The 22438-nt window shown below is 46.8% G+C and overlaps 2 protein-coding genes across 2 annotated transcripts; both read left to right on the top strand.

The window, feature by feature from the left end:
* Positions 1–6829: 6829 nt before the first annotated feature.
* Positions 6830–7300, top strand: CGCA056_v012748 (uncharacterized protein; the record flags this gene model as incomplete). Its single annotated transcript, XM_037327992.1, has 3 exons — positions 6830–6877; positions 7017–7073; positions 7298–7300. The coding sequence occupies 3 exons, from the start codon at positions 6830–6832 to the stop codon at positions 7298–7300; spliced, it is 108 nt and encodes a 35-aa protein (XP_037172743.1).
* Positions 7301–16738: 9438 nt separating this feature from the next.
* Positions 16739–19737, top strand: Tf2-8 (Transposon Tf2-8 polyprotein; the record flags this gene model as incomplete). The annotated part of the gene is made up of 6 exons (XM_037327991.1): positions 16739–16915; positions 17453–17531; positions 17580–17825; positions 18005–18209; positions 18912–19290; positions 19339–19737. 6 exons carry the CDS (start codon positions 16739–16741, stop codon positions 19735–19737), a joined length of 1485 nt encoding a protein of 494 aa, XP_037172890.1.
* Positions 19738–22438: the final 2701 nt, after the last annotated feature.

Here is a 22438-nt window from a genome sequence, read left to right as displayed (position 1 = left end):
TGGTTCAAGTTCGTTGTCATGTTGTAGGTGAAATAGAAATTTCAGCAGAAATTCTTGTTTGTGGATCAAGAGCTCACTGAAAAGGTATACGGAGAAAAAGAGACGAAAGGCAGCCAGTCGGTGATCGATTGATCAATGATAAGGCTGGTCGTCTAAATATCCCAGAGACAACACATCAGCCCCGGTCCGAAAGAGCATTGATGTCTGTAACTACCGCAGGTGATTAGAGGAAAATGGTCGGTATTTGATCTGATTTGTTGCTTGTTGCCAGCTTCAGACACTATTGTCTTCGTACGGATGGATTCCTTCAGCTCCCCCTTCATGGTGGTTACTAGCAAGTTATTTTCGTTCGCCTCTTCCGGACGTGTTCTGCAGCCTGGGGCGTTTGACGCACCTCCGGAGTCCGACCAGCTCCCACGGATTCCGAAAATTTTCACAAGTCCCCCTCCGTTCGGGACATTCCAGGTTGGGACTTGGGGGCCAACTAAGACGATCCTTTGACAGCGGCAGGGGTGTCAGCACGGCGCTCCTATTGCGCTATTGCACAGCCTCAGCAAGTGGATGGGCTCTGCTCTTGGAAACGCTTTATCGAGTGCTGGAAGCCTATGGTTGGCTGATACGCGTGTTATCCAAATGAGTAATATTTCACGTGGTGATACATCCAGCAGAAAGGTGTTCTGAATCCTCTCGCATTGAGTCAGTGACATATAACTGCAGCCCAAAACTCGAATATTTCAAGTGTAATTATCCCCATATCACCTCATTGCCGCATACACACATTATCCGATTCAAGGGACGAAACTCTACCAACAATGACCAACCTTTCATCCGATGCAACGTCGACAACTGGATCTCTAGTCTCAGAACTATCAACAACACTCCTTTTCTGCAGTAACGAACTGCCCAAAGATGGTATCGAAACAAAGCTTGCCGCAATACACAGGCGCGCCAAAGACCGCAAATTCCACTTCTTGTCACGGTTCTTGTCCGAATGCACCGAGGTACTGAAGGCAGAGGTGGCCGAGCTGCATCCTTCTTCCAGAGTTCTTCTGCCGCAGTTCCATAATGTTCTCGGGCTCGCGGGCAATCTCGACGACTACCGCGATGGACCGCTTGGCGGAGCGCTCGAGGGGGCCTTGCTCTGCGTCCTGCAGATTGGCATGATCATCGGGTGAGCATCTAATAATAACTCCCATAACTATTGACAGAGCTCGCATGAAAGCTGTTTGTTGACACTCGATCGCATCCAGGCACTGTGAAGAGCAAGGACTAAACCATCTATTCCAACACGGAAGCGCCACTCTGGCGGGCCTCAGTATCGGTCTGATATCAGCCGCTGCTGTGTCATCTACGTCCTCGCTCGCTGAGCTGTCTCTTGCTGGAACCGAAAGTGTGAGAATCGCTTTCCGGCTGGGCATTCACGTGGATCACGTCTCGCAATCACTGGAGCCCCAACATGTGGAGGGCGGCAAAAGCAGTTGGGCCTATGTCGTGGCGGGCATCGCGGTCGAGGATGTGCAGAAGGAACTGGATCTTTTCAACAACACCACGGTACCAACCCATCCACTTTCCTCAACGCTTGAGTATTGGAAGGCTGACCAGTCGCATTGCTAGGGCGGTTCCGATGTCACCAAGGTTTTCATCAGCGCGGCCGACAAGAAATCTGTCAGCGTCACCGGACCCCCGTCTCGACTCAAGAATGCTTTCCTCTTCTCCAACGTCCTTCGCTATTCACGCCATTACGCCCTTCCGGTGTATGGTGGTCTTTGTCACGCGCCTCACATTTATGGACCAAAAGACACAAAGGCCATACTGAGTGCTTCCCGCGAGTTGTCACGTCCAGTTCGACTTCCACTTCTGTCGCCAATGCACGGCTCGCCTTTCGAGGCGGCCACTGCTGGCGAGCTATACGCCGCTGTCGTATCCGAGATCCTGACTGGCACCATCTTCCTCGGCAACTTGGAAACCGGCATTTGCGAAGCTCTCTCGATGGCGACACGCTGTGACCTTCTCCAGCTAGGAAAAACCATAGTATCTGAGCAGCTGGTTGCCGCCATCCAGTCCACGAGTTCACACCTGACTCTGGTGCACCAGGACGTTGGTCAGTGGTCAGCAAAAGAACCCCTCGTATTGCAGCCTGCAAGTCCCAAGCAGTCCAAGCTGGCCATTGTCGGCATGTCATGCCGTCTGCCTGGTGGTGCCAATGACACCGAGCTGTTCTGGGATCTCATGGTGGACGGCCGCGACGTGCATACGGAGGTGCCGCCGGATCGTTTCGATCTTTCTACTCATCTCGATGCCTCTGGCCAAACCCCAAACGCCACGCAGACACCCTTTGGAAACTTCATCGATCGGCCAGGTTTCTTCGACGCTGGATTCTTCAACATGTCGCCCCGCGAGGTAAGCAAAGGCCGGACATTTTTCACCTAGATTGACACGGTTTGGCTTCCCGAACGACTGACATTCGCACAGGCCGAGCAGACAGATCCTATGCACCGCCTTGCCCTCGTCACGGCCTACGAGGCTCTCGAGATGGCAGGGTACTCACCGAACCGTACGCCCTCGACCGCCCTCAAGCGTGTCGGCACTTTCTACGGCCAAGCCAGCGATGACTGGCGCGAGCTCAACGCCGGTCAGAACATTGGGACTTACGCCGTTCCCGGGGGCGAGCGCGCATTTGCCAATGGACGGATCAACTACTTCTTCAAGTTCGGCGGCCCCAGCTTCAACATCGACACCGCCTGCTCAAGCGGTCTTGCTGCCGTCCAAGCCGCGTGTTCGGCTCTGTGGGCCGGCGAGGCCGACACAGTTCTTGCGGGCGGTTTGAGCGTCATCACCAACCCAGACAACTACTGCATGCTCTGCAGGGGTTTCTTCCTGTCCAAAACCGGCCAGTGCAAGGTCTGGGACAAGAGCGCGGACGGCTACTGCCGTGCGGACGGCGTCGGGTCAGTCGTGATCAAGCGACTCGAGGATGCGGAGGCGGACAATGATAACATCCTAGCCGTCGTCGCCGCCGGTGCGACGAACCACTCCGCCGAGGCCATATCCATCACCCACCCTCACGCGGGAGCTCAGATGGATAACTACCGCCAGGTCATGAACGCCGCCGGTGTCGACCCGCTAGATGTCAGCTACGTCGAGCTCCACGGCACGGGCACCCAGAGCGGCGACGCCGTCGAGTCCGAGTCCGTGGCCGGCGTGTTCGCTCCACTTTCTCCGCGCCGTCGGCCGGACCAGCGTCTCCACCTCGGCGCTGTTAAATCCAACATCGGCCACGGCGAAGCGGCCGCTGGAATTGCGTCGCTGATGAAGGTTCTTCTGGTTTTCCAGAAGGAGAAGATCCCGCCGCACGTCGGCATCGTCACCGAGTTGAACCCGGTAGTCGCACGGAATCTCGACCAGCGCAACGCTGGACTCGTACTGGAAACCACACCTTGGCCACGTCAAGTCGAGGGACCAGCAGGCCGCAAACGCTATGTCTTGGTAAACAGCTTCGGTGCTCACGGCGGCAATACTACAATCCTTCTCGAGGACGCTCCCGCCCGAGAACGTGGCCTCGAGGACGTTGACCCTCGGTCGACCCACGTCATGGCTTTGTCCGCTAAGAGCAAGCCCTCCTTGCGCAGCAACATCGACGCTCTGCTTCGCTACCTCCAAGACAACCCCAGTACTCAACTGGGAGACCTCTCCTACACGTTGTGTGCCAGGCGTATCCACCACCACACTCGCATTGCTGTGAGTGCAAGCAGTGTCGACGACCTCCACCGTCTACTGACGTCTGCGCGGGAGACGGTTGGGGATCTCCGTCCTGCACCAACGACTCCTCCCTCGGTGGCCTTCGCTTTCACTGGCCAGGGGGCCTACTACGAAGGCATCAGCGCCCAGCTCTTTCAGCACTTTCCATTCTACCGCGAGGAGATTCTACAGCTCGATGAGCTCGTGCGCCGACTGGGCTTTCCCCCTGTCGTGCCTCACATTGCTGGTGGAGAAAAGAACTCTGCGGGACAGGCCTCCAACCCGTCGACGCTGGAAACGCAGCTGTCCACTCTCGTGGTTGAAATAGCCCTGTCACGCTTCTGGGAGTTCATGGGAGTCGTGCCCAGCGCCGTCATTGGCCATAGCTTAGGCGAGTACGCCGCCTTTGTCGCCGCCGGCGTCCTCTCGGCAGCCGATGCCATCTTCCTCGTTGGCCGTCGCGCTCAGCTTGTGGAGAAGACCTGCGCTTCTGGCAGCCACGTCATGCTGTCTGTCCGCGGCAGCATCGAAGACATCAAAGACTCCTTGCGCCAGGCGGGCGAGAATGGCGCCTATCAGTTCGAGGTATCGTGTGTCAATGGACCCCGCGACACCGTCATCAGTGGAAAACGCGCCGACATTGACGATGCGAGAACTAGTCTGGAGTCCCAAGGACTGAAGTGTCTGCTTCTAGATGTCCCCTACGCCTTTCACACGGCTCAGCTGGATCCCATGCTGTCGGTTTACGAGGAAACCGCCCGCCACATCACCTTCAAGACCCCTCGCGTTCCGATCCTTTCGCCGCTTCTTGGCGACGTCGTCTTCGATGGGAAGACCATCAACGCGACGTACTTGAGAAGGGCGTCGCGGGAGCCGGTCAACTTTGTCGGCGCCTTAGAGGCCGCGCGTGACATGGGCATCGTCGATGAGGGAACGATCTGGGTTGACGTGGGACCGCACCCCATATGCACCGGCTTCATTCGCAACGCGCTGTCGTCAAATGCCCGGGTGGTTCCCTCCCTGCGTCGTGGCGAAGACGATTTCACAACCTTTTCTGGGGCAATGGCTGCCTTGCACAGCCATGGGGTCCCGGTCGAGTGGAATGAGTACTTCAGGCCGTACGAGCGTGCTCACAAACTCTTGAATCTGCCGGCTTATCGCTGGAACGAGAAGAACTACTGGATCCAGTATGAAGGAACTTGGACGCTCGACAAGGCGTACCCGTCCGACAAGAAGCCGTCCAGAAGCGCAGGCCTGCCGACGACTTCGACTTCGTCTCTCAGGACGTCTTCGGTGCAGCAAGTCATCTCTGAGGAAGTCACCGACTCCCACCGAGCGCGGCTGACGGCGGTGTCGGATATCCAACACCCTTCGCTGCTAGCCGCAGTCCACGGTCATCAGATGAATGGCCACGGTGTCGCAACCTCGGTGAGTATTATCCTTTATCTCTCTGTAGTCCAAATTTCGCAGTAACTGACCCGTGAACGCAGTCCATTTGGGCAGACATGGCCCTGACTGTAGGCGAGCACCTCCACCGCCTCCTCAAGCCGGACTCTCTGGCAGAGATACCCATGAACATCTCTCAGATGGAGGTCCTCCACGCGCAGGTGGCCAATGAAGACTCTAGCAAATCGCAACTGATCCAAATTCGCGCCGAGGCAAACCTGGCCGAACGAACAACCATGATGCGTCTTCACAATGTGGATGCGGAGAGTGGAGTTCCAGTCGAGGAAGCATTCGCCTCGGCCACCATCAGATACGAGGACCCGGCAGCGTGGAAGCGCGAGTGGGACCGCGTGGCACACCTCGTCAAGGGGCGCATAGAAGACCTTGCGCGACGTGCGGCCTCGGACGAGGAGCCTTCCGCAAACAGGCTATCCCGCAGCATGGCCTACGAGCTATTCCGCAACGTGGTCGACTACTCGGACAAGTACCGCGGCATGAGGTCGGTTGTGCTGGAGGGCCACGAGGCCTTCGCCGACGTGACCCTGCTGCCGGAGACGCACGGCTCGTGGCACTCGCCGCCGCACTGGATCGACGGCGTCTTCCACATTGGCGGGTTCGTGCTCAACGGCAGCGACGCGTCCAACACGCGCGACTTCTTCTACGTGACCCCGGGATGGGGCGACTGCCGGATGCTGCGCCGCTTCGAGCCCGGGGCGCGGTACCGGACGTATGTGCGCATGAGCCCCTTCCCCGCGGAGCCCAACATGTACGCCGGAGACGTCTACGTGCTCCAGAATGGCGAGATCGTGGGCATGATGGGCGAGATGAAGTTCCGAAGGGTGCCAAGATTGCTGATGGGACGCTTCTTCTCGCCCTCTGGCGGCTCCAAAGCAGACGGCAGTCTGGGTGCGAAGACAGAGACGACGCGTCAAATTGCGGGCGAAGAGACGGTCAAGAAAGACATTGTGGCCCATGGACACCTTCCAGCCATTCAAATCAAGACTCAAACGTCGCTGTCGGAGAAGATCTCGCCGTTATCGCCAACTCTTCCGTCAGTGCCGGTCGCGGCTGCGGCCGAGACGCCCGATAACTCAGCCGTGGGTCGATGCTTGAACCTGATTGCGAGGGAGACGGGGCTCGAAGTGTCGAGATTGACACCCGAGTCATCCTTTGTCGAACTCGGCATTGACTCTCTGATGTCTTTAGTCTTGTCGGAAAAGTTCCGGACGGAATTGCAGCTGGAGGTCAAGAGCTCCCTGTTTCTCGAGTGTGAGAATATTGGCGAGCTGAAAGCGTGGCTCTCGGAGTTTGTTTGAGGGGGCAGGAGCCTCAACATGAGAGGGGGTATACTTTTGCAGGTGACATAGGGTTCTTTCTAACTCTTGCTTTTTCATGCTTCCTTTCCTTTTTTGCCTCTGATTTATTTTTTGTGGTAGGGCATATCGTTCCGTTGCAATCTCAGATGTCGAAGCAGTAATGTAAAGCAGGTTATCGTCAAATGCAGCAATGGTATACAGCTCAGTCGACGCGTAAGAAGTCATGGCTTCCGATGGTGAAGTTTGACTGGAGTCTGGAGCGCAACGGCGTCGTGTTAGCAAGTAGATGGAAACGCTTCCTTCATGTCCAATCCGGAGGCCATGACACGATGCACCGCCACTCGACGGCCACCCTCTCCAAGAGCATTCCTTCCACCGTTTGTCGCATAACCTTATCCAAGTCGGAACTAACAGCAGCTTTGCTTCCAAAACGGCCGTGTTTAAGGTCGTTAGTCCTAGGTTGAGGTCCTATCAATTATGTTTCCTGATTTATCCATGATGCTAACACTATGTCAGGCTACGTTCAGAAATCAGATTCTCGCGAGACTTATCATACTCAGATTCAGCGCAACTGTAAGGCTCTCAGTGCTCTGGTCGATCACCATAGTTACGACGTAATACCTTTTTCCGCTTATTTTCAGCATAATTAAGTGTGCAAAATAGACCTTGCTAACTTGAAGCGTTACAGCGAGTGTGTGAAGCAGGGTTTCTCAAACTATGATGGTGGTGACGTGGCGAATACTTATAAATACCTTGGCACCTTAGTGTTTCCTAGTGTTGCTGATTTATCGCAGTAGTGAATTGTTATTTCAATAAGCAAAAGAAAGTGGAGCAGGAGGAGGAAGAGGCTGAGGAGGCGTTAGAGGTGTTGCAGGCTCAGCTTGCTGCCGCTTTAGGTTGTTCATCTTATCTTTAGAGATAGAAAAGGTTTTTAAAGAAGCGTGGTTTAGATCTGATTTATTGGGGAATACAGTCTGTGGATAAGTAGGAGGCTGAGGAACATACTCTAGAAACTCAGGAGTCCCAGGTGATAGAGGATTTATCTGTTACGACCCGTTATGCATGGATAGCAGTTGACCGACCCACTTGGGCGTCGGGCGGCTAGGACAGGACATTTGTACTGCAGGATCACGGGAACAACAGGAACTCACTCGGTAACGGAAGAACTATGGTCCAAGTCACGTGATGATAAGATAACGATCATATTGGATCAATATGATCCAACACGACTTGGGGGCCAAACGATCATTCTGGATCGGAATGATCCAGATCGACCTAAGGTACAAAGGAACATGTTCAGAATTAGACTTGTATATAATAACCCTGAGCCTGGCTCATGGTCAGACTTCCATAGCTCTTCAGCAATCAACTTAGTATTCATCCTCACGGATACTCTCAGCTTACCTTCACTGCGAATCACTTGTTGAGTCTAAGACTGATCACCTTGGCCTCTGAAGACCCGATCTACTACAGCCTACGAACTACGACCTACGAACACGACCCAGTGTACTGTTAGAACGTATCAATCCCCAGCTTCTGTTAGCAGACCCTACTGTCGGATAGCTGACCGTAACATTATCGCTGTGGGGTACTCAGAATAAGTCGGATTGGTCTTCTCTAGGTACTAGGGTGGTTGATTTAGGCATTCCTCTGAACGTAGGTTCTTCTGAGGTTTCTTAACTAGCTTCAGGTGTTCCTAGGCGGATAAACAGTTTTCCTTATCGCAGTCGATCTGCTTCAGTAGGTGGTCTGGTGAAGCGATATAGGTGTCTGATTTATTTATATCTAGCATTCTTCTGGACTAATATAGTAGGTGCTAATATAGCTTCTCATTCTTAGTGTTATTGCCAGTAGATTATAAGTTTTTCTGCTGCTTTAGTGATGTTTTTAGCTGGTTCCTATATATTATCCTTATGTCTATATCCTTTCTATTTAATAAGGTATCAGTATCCTTCTGGTTCCTTAAGATAGTTAATAATTTATTTAACTTTATACTCTGGTTTATTATCTTCTATAATAATAATATCGTTTATCTATAATCCACATAATGCTAGTTTGAGGAGTGAGACGTAGAATACTAGGTGACACTTTATAGTTGCTAGGAGTGTGAGTTTATAGTTAACTAGTGAGATTACTTATGAAATTTTGAAAGGTCTGAGTTTTTTATAGTTAAGTTTGTCGTTTAGTCGCTTTATCTTAATATTTTGCTATATAAGATAGGCGCTATCTCCCTCTTTTAAGGTTTGTCCCTCAATCCTTTGTTAGTTGCTGAACTATGCTATTCATTATTATATAAATTTGAGTTCTTTGCATGCGTTATCTTACATATCCTTGATTTATCATACTGAGGTGACAGCTTTAACTGCAGCTAGGCCTGGTTGCATGTTTCTATAGGCGGTTGGTTTAAATCCGTAATTGAGATAGAAGGGGGATTCCTTGGTACTTTCTCCTACTATGCTGTTATAGGCGAACTAGGCTATTAGTAGCAATACAACCTAATTATCTTAGTTATAACTAACATAGGTGTGGAGATATATTTCGAGGATATAGTTAATTTGTTCTGTTTATCTGTCAGTTTGCAGGTGAAACGCAGTAGATATTACTTGCTTAATACTAAGTTATGATATAGTTAACTTCTAGAATTTAGAAGTGAAGATCTTATCTCTATCTAATATAATTTCCTTAGGTGTTCTGTGATTAGCAATAATATATTTGAGAAATATATAGGCATATTTTTCAGCGTTGCTTGATTCCTTATATAGGATGAAGTAGGCGTACTTTATAAGTCAGTCCATAATAATGAGAACGCTATCAAAGTGTACTCCTATAAAGGGTTCTTAAGACTTTAGTAGTTTGACGATAGAGTTAAGTGATATAGATTGCTAGGCGGTTTGCAGCATAGGCAAAGGTTATAGCATACTATAAGGTTGATATTAAGCAGGTTTGCTTTTAAGGCAGACCTCATAATCCTCAATTGCTTTTGCCACTTATTCTCTAGTAACCTTTTCTCTATATTATTATCATAGTTATTTCTAGGTTTTTATGATTCCTTAGTGACTGTGTGCAGGGCGAGCATAAAACTCTATAATTGCTTCGTCGTCTAGTTCGCTAGGCGGGCTAGTACTAGATCGTCCAGCTATTATCAAGAGTTTAGTTACTAGCATTAGGTCTCTATTATTATTTCCTTTGAGAATCACTTAGGTTTCTTTAGGTACTAGGACGTTATAGTCTGGTCGTCAGCTAAGAGCGTCAGCTCTGCTATTATCTGATCCTTTGCAGTGGATAATTTAGAAGTTGAATTCTGATAAGAATTCTAACCATCTAATCTGTTGTTTGTTTAACACTTTCGAAGTTGTGAAGTATGAAAGGTTCCTATGGTCTGAATATATAAGTACTTCATATATGGTTCCTGAGAGCTTAGGTCTCTATTCCTTAAAGGCTTCGATGATTGCTATAAGTTCCTTATCGTGGATCTGATAGTTAAGTTCAGGTCTATAGAGCTTGCGAGAGAAGAAGGCGTATAGGTGTAGTTATCCTTCTGAATCTTATTAAGATAGTTGCGCTCCTATTGCGTATTTTGATACGTCTGGTTCTACTTCGAATTGCTTTGTTGGATCTGGAATAATTGGGATAGGCTTGCTGGCGATAAGGTCCTTGATCTTCTGGAATGCTGTTTGTTGTGGTTCTTCCTATATAAAGGGTGCGTCTTCGCGGCTGAGGCTTATGAGAGCTGCGTTAATCTTGCTATAGTCTTTGATAAATTTGCAGTAGAAGTTAACAAAACCTAGAAATCCTTAGACTTCCTTGAGGTTATTAGGTACCAGCTATTCCTTAATAGCTTTAACTTTGTTTTCAGATATGCAGACTTTTCTAGGGGTGATAGTGAATCCGAGGTATTCCACCCTCTGTGTGTGGAATTCGCTTTTCTCAGGTTTAACTAATAGCTTAGCTTCTTAGAGGGCTTATAAGACGTGGTGTATATCCTCCTTATGTTTCTTAAGTGTTGATGAGAAGATGAGGATATTATTAAGATAGACTACTATGCAGATGTCGACGTATTTGCATAAGACTTAGTTGATCATATTTTGGAATGTTGCAGGGGCGTTAGTAAGGCTGAAGGGCATGATGAGGTACTCAAAATATCCTTTTTAGGTTCTGAAAGCGGTCTTCTATTCTTCTCCTTGCTTTATTCTGATTAGGTTATAGGCTCCTTTGAGGTTGAGGGCTGTGAACCAGTTGGCTCTATAGAGGAGTCGTCTCATTTTGTTGATGAGCGGTAGTAGGTAGCAGTTCTTGATCGTTATTTCGTTAAGCATGCAGTAGTTAACGCATAATTATAGTTTTCCGTTCTTTTTGGGTACGAATAGGATTAGGCTTCCTGCTGGTGACGTTGAGGGTCTGATGTATCCCTTCTTAAGGTTTTCTTCAAGGTATCTATCTAAGGCTTCCATCTCTATCTGGTTAAGTCTGTAGATTTTGTTGAAGCGTGGTTCCTTCCCTTTTTTGAGGGGTATTTCGTGGTTGAAACTGGTGTGTTCAGGCAGTCTGGTTTCTAATTCGGCTGCGAAGAGTTTCTCGTAAACTCTATATTCTTCTAGGATAGACAGAAGTGGATCGTTTTTCTGTTTAAGATCTGTTGTTATCAGTGGTTATAATACGGCTTCTTTTGCCTTGAGGTAACAGAGGTATCGTTTTGCTGTTCCTTGTCGTATTGATTTATTTGAGGCCTGGTTCCAACAGGGCTGCTCAGGGACTGAATTATTATGGTCCTAATAGAGTTAGCCTTTGCTCTAATCTATCTATGGGTTGCTTATTTATAGCCAGGGTAGTCCTAGCACTATGTTGTATATTCCTAGATCGGCAATATCGAATTAGATTCTTTCTTTTCGATTCAGGTAGCTCATCTTAAGGGGCGCAGTCTCATTATAGATGGTACCTCCTTTATACTTGAATTCTTCTCCTTCTGCTGTGTGTAACTGATATAGTTGTTCTTTTCCTCCCTATTATATTTCTAGCCTATTGATGGCTTGGGGGGTAATGAAGTTTGCTTCAGCTCTGCTATTAATTAGCGCGAGTGTCGTTTGTTAGTTGATAGTAACTTTGAGTTTGATATTACCCTTATGTCCTTATGACATCTGGTGAATAAACCTTTTCCTTATTGCCTGTCGTGGTTCTTCGTCGGTAGGCAAGTCTAGTTTTTTAACTGCTCTAGTTATCCTAGGTAGGTGATGCGTTTTCCTTCCCATACTGCCTTGGTGAGGCTGTTCTTATGGATTTTGACCTAAGGGGTTCTTGGTCTGTTTTTCATGATTCTCTATGCGTAGGCCTTGTCTTAGTAATAGACTTAGTATTCTTTGCGTTAGTATTCATTCTATTTCATACTGTTGTCATGTTGACATCTTATAGGGAACTGAGGGCTAGGTCTGAAGACTGCGAGGCTGTCTTCAAATAGTACTATAGTCCATCTAATTATAACGGACGTTAAGTAAATCTCATGGATAGGTTCGTCGTTATATCTTCTGGGGTAGAACTGATAGTTATGCTTTTCTCCTATATATTCCTTGTATTTGTCGTGAAAACACTGGGGCCAGAAGAGGGTTTAGTGAAGCTGGTGGTTGCTTCTCAGCGCAGGATGATCTTCTGTGTGTAGCTGAGGGGTGTAGCCTCGGTCTCATTAGGCTGCCGAGGTGCTATAGAAGTGGCGTTGTTGCTTATCTTGAAGCATATCGATTTCTTAGTATCTCAGAAGTTGCTTAGTTCTTCCTTCCTGGTCGTCAGGTTCTTCTTCAGAGCTGGAGTCGTCCACACTAGGGGTGAACCTATAGGCGATCTCTATTTAAGTGTGTTATCAGGTAACATCATAAGGTTCATCTGAGTCGTAGGGTGAGCTTTCTCCTTCTCTGAAGATCTAGTTGTAGGTTATGCTGAGGAGTTATTATTCCGTCAGGGGGTTATATTGATGTTCTGGTTCTTCTTCAGATTCTGCTTGTTGATATAGTTGCGCTTATCTGTCGTCTTCTTGCTGGATTAGCTCTATTTCCTTCTGGATTTGTTATTCTTTGTAGTGGAGTTGCTAGCTAGTTATGCGTATGGTGATTAGCTCTAATCGCTGAATTCATAGCATCTCGTTAAGTTGTTCAACTGGTTTTCTAGCAACTTTGCTGTTGCTGGAATGCATTATTGCCAGGGTCCTAAGGCGAGTGTCCAGGATGGTTATATTATATCCAGACCATCTAGGGTTGCTGTCCCTTAGGTAATATCCTGATATTTCTTTATCTTTGAGGTGAATTCAGCAGTTTTCATCATAACATCCAGTCTAGGACTGGGATATATGTGGGGCTTTTGCGATTATGTTAACTTATCAGGGTCGTTCTGCCACTGGTCTCCAGGGGTGCTTCTTAGGCTGTCTGCAGTCTTTGGCGATATAGCCTTGCTTGTTGCAGTTATAGCATTTAGGGTTCTAAGGCTTTTTGTTGTTAGGTTTGGTTATCATGCTGAGATCTATAGGTCTGCTGTGTTATCTGTAGGCAGTGCTCTAGCAGGTGTTATTCCAGTTGTTGCAGGGTCTGTTGTCGTTCTGCTGGCTGTTGAACTTCTGTTGAGGCTGCTATTAGTACTTACGTCCTGAATTCAGGTTTTGTCGTTTCTCTCCTTATTCCTTTTGTCGTTTATCGAGGTGGTTATTAACCTTAATAGTATGTTCGACGTAGGCGAGGAAGCTAGGAGGTGTCTCTAGTTTAGCTATTTCGTCTTTAACATCATCCTTAAGTCCTTAGTAGAAGGTAAAAACTTTGCTTTCGTCAGTTATGTGGAGTCTTGCAGCTAATCGCCTAAACTCTGCGGCGTAGAGCGTAGCTGACTTGGTTTGTTGTAGGTGGGATAGGTCTCGCTCGGCCTGTCTTCGTTCATTAGGGTTAAGGAAGAGAGATTCTAGGGCCTTAACATAGCCTGTGAAGCTGAAGAAGATGTCCTTAACTTCTTAGCTGTATTTTTCGACAGGGTTGTCAAGCTATTCCTGTTGAAGGGGTTCGAACTAGGTAAGGGCTCGTCCCTAAAGGAAGGTGGCTGCATGCATAACGCGTTCGGTGTCGTTCTGGAAGGTGTTTACGTGGAAGGCCTGGTAGGTTTGAACTTATACCAGGTGTCCTTTAAGTTGTCCTAGGGTCCTGTTGAAGGTGGAAGGCGTGTTAAGCTTGAGGCGTTCTCATCCTTCGACTGGGGCGGATATGATGTTAGCGGCAGCTTAGAGGGTGGCGACTTCTTTCTCCAGATCCTGGTTCTTGCAGGCTTATTCCTAGAGTTCGCTAAGGGCTGCAGCGTTCTGGTTGAACATTTCGCGCATTGCCTTGAAGTTGCTATTAGTCTTATTAAGCTGGCGCTTAAGTTCTTTAGTGTCGTCCTCGCTATCTGAGTCGTCCTTTATCTTCTGGTCTCCTAGTTCCTAGGCTAGGTTTTAGGTGGCTCGTCCTCCTGAAGTGGACGAGGATCCCAGGGTAGGCGACTTAACAGAGGCGCGGGAAGATATTGTCGTTCGTTACTGTTAGTAGGAATCAATGGTCAACTTACTGAACAGGAGCAATCAAAGTGTTACGGTCAGCTATCCGACAGTAGGGTCTGCTAACAGAAGCTAGGGATTGATACGTTCTAACAGTATACTGGGTTGTGGTCGTAGGTTGTAGTTCGTAGGCTGTAGTAGATCGGTTCTTTAGAGGCTAAGGTGATCAGTCTTAGACTTAATAAGTGATTCGCAGTGAAGGTAAGCTGAGAGTATCTATGAGGATGAATACTAAGTTGATTGCTGAAGAGCTATAGAAGTCTGACTATAAGCCAGGCTCAGGGTCATTATATATAAGTCTAATTCTAAACATGTTCCTTTATACCTTAGGTCGACCTGGATCATTCTGATCCAGACTGATCGTTTAGCCCCCAAGTCGTGTTGGATCATATTGATCCAATATGATCGTTATCTTATCATCACGTGACTTGGACCATAGTTCTTCCGTTACCGAGTGAGTTCCTGTTGTTCCCGTGATTCTGTAGTACAAATGTCCTGTCCTAGCCGCCTGACGCCTAAGTGGGTCGGTCAACTGTTATCCATGCATAACGGGTCGTAACATATAGGAATAACAGGGAATCACTTAGAAACAGAAGAACTATAATATAAGTTACATAATAATAAGATAAAGATATAACTAGTGGAGCGCACAAGGAAGCACTTAGTGATCAGTTAGTTAGACTAACTAATTGTAATCACCTTATATAACTAAGTGAAAACCCTAGGTAGACAAAGGATACTATTTAGGACTAGTATATAGTATAACCTGAGCCTAGCTTATAGTCAGACTTCATAGCTCTTCAGCAATCAACTTAGTATTCATCCTCATGGATACTCTCAGCTTACCTTCACTGCAAATCACTTATTAAGTCTAAGACTAATCACCTTGGCCTCTGAAGACCCGATCTACTACAGCCTACGAACTACGACCTACAACCACGACCTAGTGTAATATTAGAACGTATCAATCCCCAGCTTCTGTTAGCAGACCCTACTGTCGGATAGCTGACCGTAATATATATCTTCTTATCGCAGAGGAAACCCTCAATCAATTAGGTTAATAACTCATTTAAGAATCACCTCCTCTTCTGTTATAGTTATCTTTATTAAATTTAGTCGTCTTTTAGGTTATGCAATATATCTAGTGCGTCAGTCTTAGAGTGTTATTTAAGGGACCTTAAAGGTTTGGGCTGCTTTTCATACAGACATTTTTAGGTCTTTTTTAATAGCCTAGAGGGTAAGGATAATATAACTTTTAATTAGGGTGGATTGCATATTTATACGTAGAGGAAAGTTAGTGTAAAGGTTAAAGAGGTAGAAAGTAGGAAAAGTGGCTGACTTACTATGTTAGCTGACTTATTATGTGAGTATATTATTATTCTATTTTTTAAATAGTTTTAGGTTTTAGTCTATTGGATATAATAATGCTTTATTATCTTATGTAAATATTATATTATATAATATTATATTAAGTATATTGCTTTAGCCTATTAGGTTACTATAAACTATATAAATAAGACTCTCTTTAATACATTTAAGCTAGTAGCTTTTCTTATATACCTAAGATATATTTAATTGGATATAGTTTCTTAAAGCTAGAGTAAGAGGTCCTAATATCTATAAGTAACTTAACTATAAATACTTTATTAGTAGGATATAAGTAGTCTTACTATTTAATTAACTATTAGTACTAAGTTATATTATATATAGCTAGAGGCGTTCTGAATAGCTTACTATAAAAAGTATATACTATTAGATCTTCTCAAAATGATTATACTATATTAGAATAATTAGCTTATCTAGAATCTCCTCCTTCTAATATAACTTAGTATAGTCTATATCCTCTAGGTTAAGCTATCTAAATAAGCTTTTAAATTAGTTAAACTTAAGATTAAAGGTATTATTAAACAGTATATAGGAAATGAGAGCGTGAAGGATATAAACCTTTTTACAAGATATAGAGATAATAATAAAAAAGATTTTAAGTTTAAAGGTTAGTTATTATATATAATAAGTATATCAATATTTATACATTATCTTAAGAAGTTTATATTTTATTAATCTATTACTTATTCTATTCTATATTAATTATAGCTATTAGAGCTATTAGAGCTATTGAATTATAATTTTCTAGATCCTTAATCATAGCTATCCTAATATTATAATACCTAAAGTTCATTAAAGTTTTAAGCCTCAAGCTTCTAAAACTATCTAAAAGAATAGTAATATAAACTGTAAGATAAGGAGTAATATTATAGGGAATATTACTTATATAAGTCTATAAGGTATTAATAAATATTAATATATTATTAATTATTACTTCTATCTTAATAAATATCTAATGTCACGGGCTAGAGCCCGGATTGATATCTCCGGCTTTGCCGGAGCAATTACCGAGATCCGGCTCCGTTGGACCCACTACTCTGCCGCGTTACACCGCCTAACCCGGTCTGCTTCACCGCTGTTAGGTGCCTACTCTTGTAAAGTCCTTTCTTCCTTCTTCAGCTGAGAATAGTCAATCGACGGCACCTCTACGTTGAACAAGCCTAGGGGCCAGCCCCTTACATATTCTCAGCTCAACAACAAAAGACGCTATACGAAACCTCACGAGAGCGATACGACTGATTCGCTAGAGGGTAGCGCAACGAGAAGACGCTATACGAAACCTCACGAGTGCGACATAATGGATTCGCCTGAGGGTAGCGCAAACGACGCGATGACTGCAGAGATTAACCGCAGGGTTAACGAAGCAGTCAACGCAAGCATACGTCCTCTTCAGGACCAGATGATGCAGCTCTTGACAGCTCTGAACGGGCTTATGTCAACAGATAGAGCGACCCCTACGCCGCTTACGAGCAGCGTACCTACACTGTCCACCGCCGATATAACTATATAGGCAATAAGCGACGGTATAATAATGGCAACGGAAGGGCGAAAGAAGCCCCTGCTAAACCCCCCGAAGTTCACGGGAAGGCGTAAGGACTACGCAGCATAGGCCTAGCAGATGCACAACAAGATAGAGCTAGATGCAAGGTATATTAGCAGTAATGCTGATATCTGGTACTTCATCAACTCCTGCCTTGATAGCAGGCCACAGCAGGTTGTAGCTACCTTCTACGCAGCAGGAGGTCCAGGTGGGCAGAAGGACTCTGTTGAATTCCTGAAGTACCTTGACCAGACGTATAAGGACCTAAATATAGATCTATAGGCAGCAACCATGCTACGAACCCTTCGCCAGCGAGACGATCAGTCTCTATCCTCCTTTCTACCCCAGTTTGAGCGAACACTAGCTGAGGCTGGTGGCGCCGACTAGGCAGATAAAGCTAAGATAGCCTTCCTTGAAGGGGCCCTTAGTACTCGTCTTAAGAGGGGTCTGATCTATATTGAACTTCCTAAGGATGACTACCACAGATGGCTTCTCAAAGTTCAGGATTTCGCTATTAAGCTTGAAAGCCTACCTCAGCAGGCGCATAAGGGTACCCCACCTTATTCGAAAGCACCACAACCTGGCTAATAAGACGCAGACGGAGATATGGCGATATCTGGCGTTAGCCGCGCTAAGGGCAAGGAGAGGGCAAGGCTACGTCGCCAACGTAGCAGCTCCTCCTCATCTGAAGACCTGCAACAACCAAAGAAGGACAGTCGCTATTGTTACAACTGTAACCAGATCGGCCATATCGCTATATGGTGCCCTAGGCGGAAGCCTCTCAGCCCTACGAAGGCTAAGAAGGTTAAAAAGGTCAAGAAGGACCCTAAGCCTGAAGGAAGCAGTAATGATAGTGCTACAGAGGAGCTAGGAAGTTCTGAGGCTGAAGAAAGCTCGGGAAAAGAGTAACTCTAACGCAAAGTTGGGCGTTAGAGGCAAAGCCTAGTGATATCACAGAATAGAAGCAGTTTAAGCATCATATGAGCAGCAAGTCAGCAGTGATCACTACCTGCATATATAAAGGCACTCAAGCAGACGCCTTAGTAGATACTAGGTGCGACCTATACGCCCTTATCGACCACAACCTTGCCCGTAAGCTCCGCCTGCTAATAGTAGATCGCTCCGAGCGGGTACTAGGCAGCTTCAGCGACATTACAGGCGCTACGAAAGCAACAGGCGTAGTTATCTTTAACCTCAAGCTGTGCGGTTATGATGAGAAGATCTTTGCGTATACTATATATAGCCTTAGCGACAACCTGTTCTTAGGGAAACCCTGGATGGAGAGGAACCATATATTATATGATGCTGCTGCCCAGCGTATACAGCATAGGAGGGGTGGTGTAGACTTACGTCTGAAAGGCGAGGAAGAGCCAGAGCGAGTGCGCTAGATCAGGGCTGCCCGCCTCCTCCCAGGAGCCCCTTTTGCAACGCTCTATAGGAGGGCATAATAACGAACCAAAGGAACTGCAGGATATAAAGTTCGAGCGATCAGCTTAGCAGATATACAGAAGGCTCTTACGAGGAAGACTGAGAAGGCAGACCTAAAGGCCCTCCTTCCACTAGCTGTACTAGCTGAGTTCTGAGAGCTATTCCAACCTGACGAAGCTGCTAACCTTCCTCCGCATCGCCCTGGAGTCGACCACACGATCCCTATCAAACAGGAGAGCGACGGCAACGAGGCTGCACTACCATGGGGGCCGCTCTACAGCATGTCATGAGAAGAGCTTCTCATCCTCCATAAGACCCTGAGAGACCTACTAGATAAAGGCTTTATCCGCGCTAGTAGCTCAGAAGCATCAGCCATAGTACTGTTTGTACGCAAACCAGGTGGAGGGATACGTTTTTATGTTGACTACCGCGCCCTTAACGAACTTATAAGGCGCGACTGATACCCTCTTCCTTTGATTCGAGAGACGCTACAGACTGTCAGCGCTGCTAAGTGGTTCACTAAGCTAGACGTAGTAGCAGCGTTCCATAAGATCCAAATCGCAGAGGGAGAGGAGTATAAGACAGCCTTCCGAACAAGATATAGGCTATTTGAGTGGCTTATCGTTCCCTTTGGGCTCACAGGAGCCCCTGCTACGTTTCAGCGATATATCAATAGCGTACTTCGGGAGTACCTAGACGACTTTGCGACAGCATATACAGATAACGTCCTGATCTACTCAAATAGCTTAAGGCAAGACCATGAAGCAAAGGTTAAGCTAGTACTACGTAAGCTTGCCGCTGCGGGGTTACATCTAGACCCCCATAAGTGCGCGTTCTCTGTTAAGACAGTCAAGTACCTAGGGTTTATCATCACTGCAGGTGTAGGTATCTCTTGCGACCCTGAGAAACTGAAAGCAATTAAGGAATAGGCTGCGCCAAGGACGGTTAAGGGAGTCCGAAGCTTCCTAGGATTTGCAAACTACTACCGAATCTTTATCCCAGCGTACTCAGAGATCGCTGGACCCCTAATAGCTCTTACAAAGAAGGGTGTCCTCTTCTGCTGGGGTAAGGAACAAGAAGCAGCGTTCCAGGAGCTTAAGAGGATCTTTGCAGCTAAGCCTGTTCTACACCAACTCAACCCTAAGCGTACAACCTACGTTGAGGCTGACTGCTCAGGCTTCGCCCTTAGAGGAGTACTGTCACAAGAAGATGAGCACAGAAGACGTCATGCAGTAGCATACCACTCGCAGCGGCTTAACGCTGCCCAGTTCAACTATCCGATACATAATAAGGAGATGCTAGCTATTATGAGCTGCCTACAAGAATAGAGAGCAGAGCTACAGAGTGTCGGCCACTTTAGGATCCTATCAGACCATAAGAACCTAAAGTACTTTATGACGAAGCAGAAGCTTACAGAACGGCAAAGCCGATAGGCAGAGGAACTATCTCAGTACAACTTTGAGATATAGTACCAGCCAGGAAGTGAAGCAGTAGTGCTAGACGCACTCTCTAGACGCAAATAAGACATACCTACGTCTCTAGAGGATGAGCGCAAACAAGGCTGGATTCTCCAGCTTCTTCCCGAAGTAGCCCTTACCTCAACGCGTACACAACGCGTAGAGGCAGCCCTATTAGTGCTTATGTTCACTAACGATAAGGAACTACAGCAACTCTGGGACCAGACCTAAGGGCAAGACTAAGTCTACCAGCAGGCATATAATGCTGTGAAACAACAAGAAAGAAGCTTCCCTCCTAGCCTCAAGCTAAAGGTCCAGATTGCTGAGTGTGAGATCGATAATAGTAACTAACTACTATTCAGAGACTAGATCTAGGTACTAGGTAGTGAAGACCTAGATAGCGAGGCGAACACACTACATACTTATATCGTTCAAAGCAGCTACAACTTAGTACTTAGTGGACACCCTGGTAGAGATAATACCCTCACGTTAGTCAGTAGGCGCTTCTACTAGCCTGGCTAGTCACAGCTAGTATGACGCTTCTGCTGCAATTGCGATAGCTGCAGGCAAAGCCACATCTAGAGAGAGCATCGAAAAGGACTTCTGAAACCTCTACTAATACCGCAGCGTATACGAAGCGACCTCGCTATGGATTTCATTACCAACCTTCCCCTTACGGATAAGGGTGAGGGATACCTTTGGGTAATTATCGACCGGCTAGGAAAAGGTGTAACCCTTAAAGCTATGGAAAGTATGGAAGCTGAAGCCTGCGCTGAACGATTCCTAAGCTGCCACTTCCGCTTCCACGGCGTCCCTACTTCAATTGTGAGCGACAGAGGAAGCAACTGGACGAGCCGCTTCTGGCGGCAATTCTGCAAGCTTTTAGGAATAGAACAGCAGCTTAGTACTGCCTATCACCCACAGACTGATGGCGGCCTAGAAAGGATGAACCAAGAGATCTAGGCCTACCTACGCAATTATATTACCTACTCGCAGAAGGATTAGGCGAATAACCTCCCAGCAGCCTAACTAGCGCTTTGCAGCCGCGATAGCAGCGCTATAGGCATAAGCAGCTTCTTCTTAGAACATGGATACCACCTAGAGCCTGTCTGGGTTCAAGAGGCAGACCCAGAAGACCATGAGGGCCCTCGTGAGGACCTGGCATGCAAGTTGGTAACAAGGCTCCAGGACGTGATGGATATGGCACGGTCGACCCTTGCCTCAACGCAGCAACGCTATGAGGAGCTGGCTAATAGGAAGCGCCAGCCTACGGAGAGACTAGAAGCAGGCGACAAAGTCTGGCTTCACATAGGCCACTACAGGTCCCCTAGGCCATACAAGAAACTAGATTGGTTGCACTATAAGTATACCGTTACGAAGGTTATCTCACCATACGTGGTAGAGCTTAACATGCTAACGGCTATATACCCACGCTTCCACGTGGATACCCTGAAGCGTGCAGGTAACAACCCTTTACCTGGGCAAACGCTAGATGACGAGCAGCCGCCACCAATTATAGATGACGAAGGCGAGGAGACCTGGAATATAGAGAGTATCGACGCCGCTACCTGGAAGCGTCGAGGGCGCGGGCGACGCCGCGAAGTTCTGGTTAAGTGGGAAGGATACGCAGAGAGGACCTGGGAGCCTATTGAGACGCTCCAGGGGACAGAAGCATTGGAGGCTTATGAACGCCGTTATAGCTCCGCGATGGAGCATGATGGAGACCCAGCCTTAGGGCCGCGGGCACGCCGCCGGAGGGGAGCGGGGGGGTAATGTCACGGGCTAGAGCCCGGATTGATATCTCCGGCTTTGAGCCTAGGGGCCAGCCCCTTACATCTAATACTATTTAAGTTTATACTTACTTATTAGGCCTCCCTCTATCTACTACTTTATTTATAGTTAGCTAAATGTACTAAATAGAGGGTCATAAAAGACAGGTATTAACCTTCTAGATCCTACTTACTAGTTTATTTATAAATTTATCCTTCTTATAATATATAAGCTTCTAAGTAGAATGTATAAGGTCTTCTTAATATTTCTTTTATAGTACTCTTTATTTAGATATACTAATAACGTTATCCTAGAGATTAAGGATACTATTTACCAATTTTATAAGGTAAGTATTAATAACTTCTTATTTTCTTAGTATTAAGTAAAGCTTGATAAACCTTATAATATAACTTTTAATAAATATCTAGCAGATATTATTAGTAAGCTTAAAGTTAAGATAGAACTTAATTATAACTAATTTTAGGTTTTATCTAATATCCTCCTTAACAAACAAAGGTAGCAGATGGTTCCAGTTGTTAATCACTGATCACATTGGATTTGGCTCCTTCGCAGGGAAGAGTCTAAAAAATAAGGTAATCAAGCTTTCAGCCGGTCAATGTCTCATATGCCCGGAGTATATCCGTGGTTCCCGTCTGCCTGGCGCCATTTACGTCAATTGCATCTTCTTAGTCTGCAGCTTTACCGCATTAGGGGCATTCCGCGAGCCTCTCCACAGATGCAAGGCTCAATGGCCAGCAGGCACTCAGGTACGAGAGTATTTGGGAATCGGAACGCGAAACGT

This window comes from Colletotrichum aenigma, assembly GCF_013390185.1.
Source record: "Colletotrichum aenigma strain Cg56 chromosome Unknown KSG_Cg56_contig09, whole genome shotgun sequence".
In the NCBI taxonomy this organism is placed as follows: domain Eukaryota; kingdom Fungi; phylum Ascomycota; class Sordariomycetes; order Glomerellales; family Glomerellaceae; genus Colletotrichum; species Colletotrichum aenigma.
Note: the sequence above shows the minus strand (reverse complement) of the source record. Positions and strands in the feature narration are given on the sequence as shown.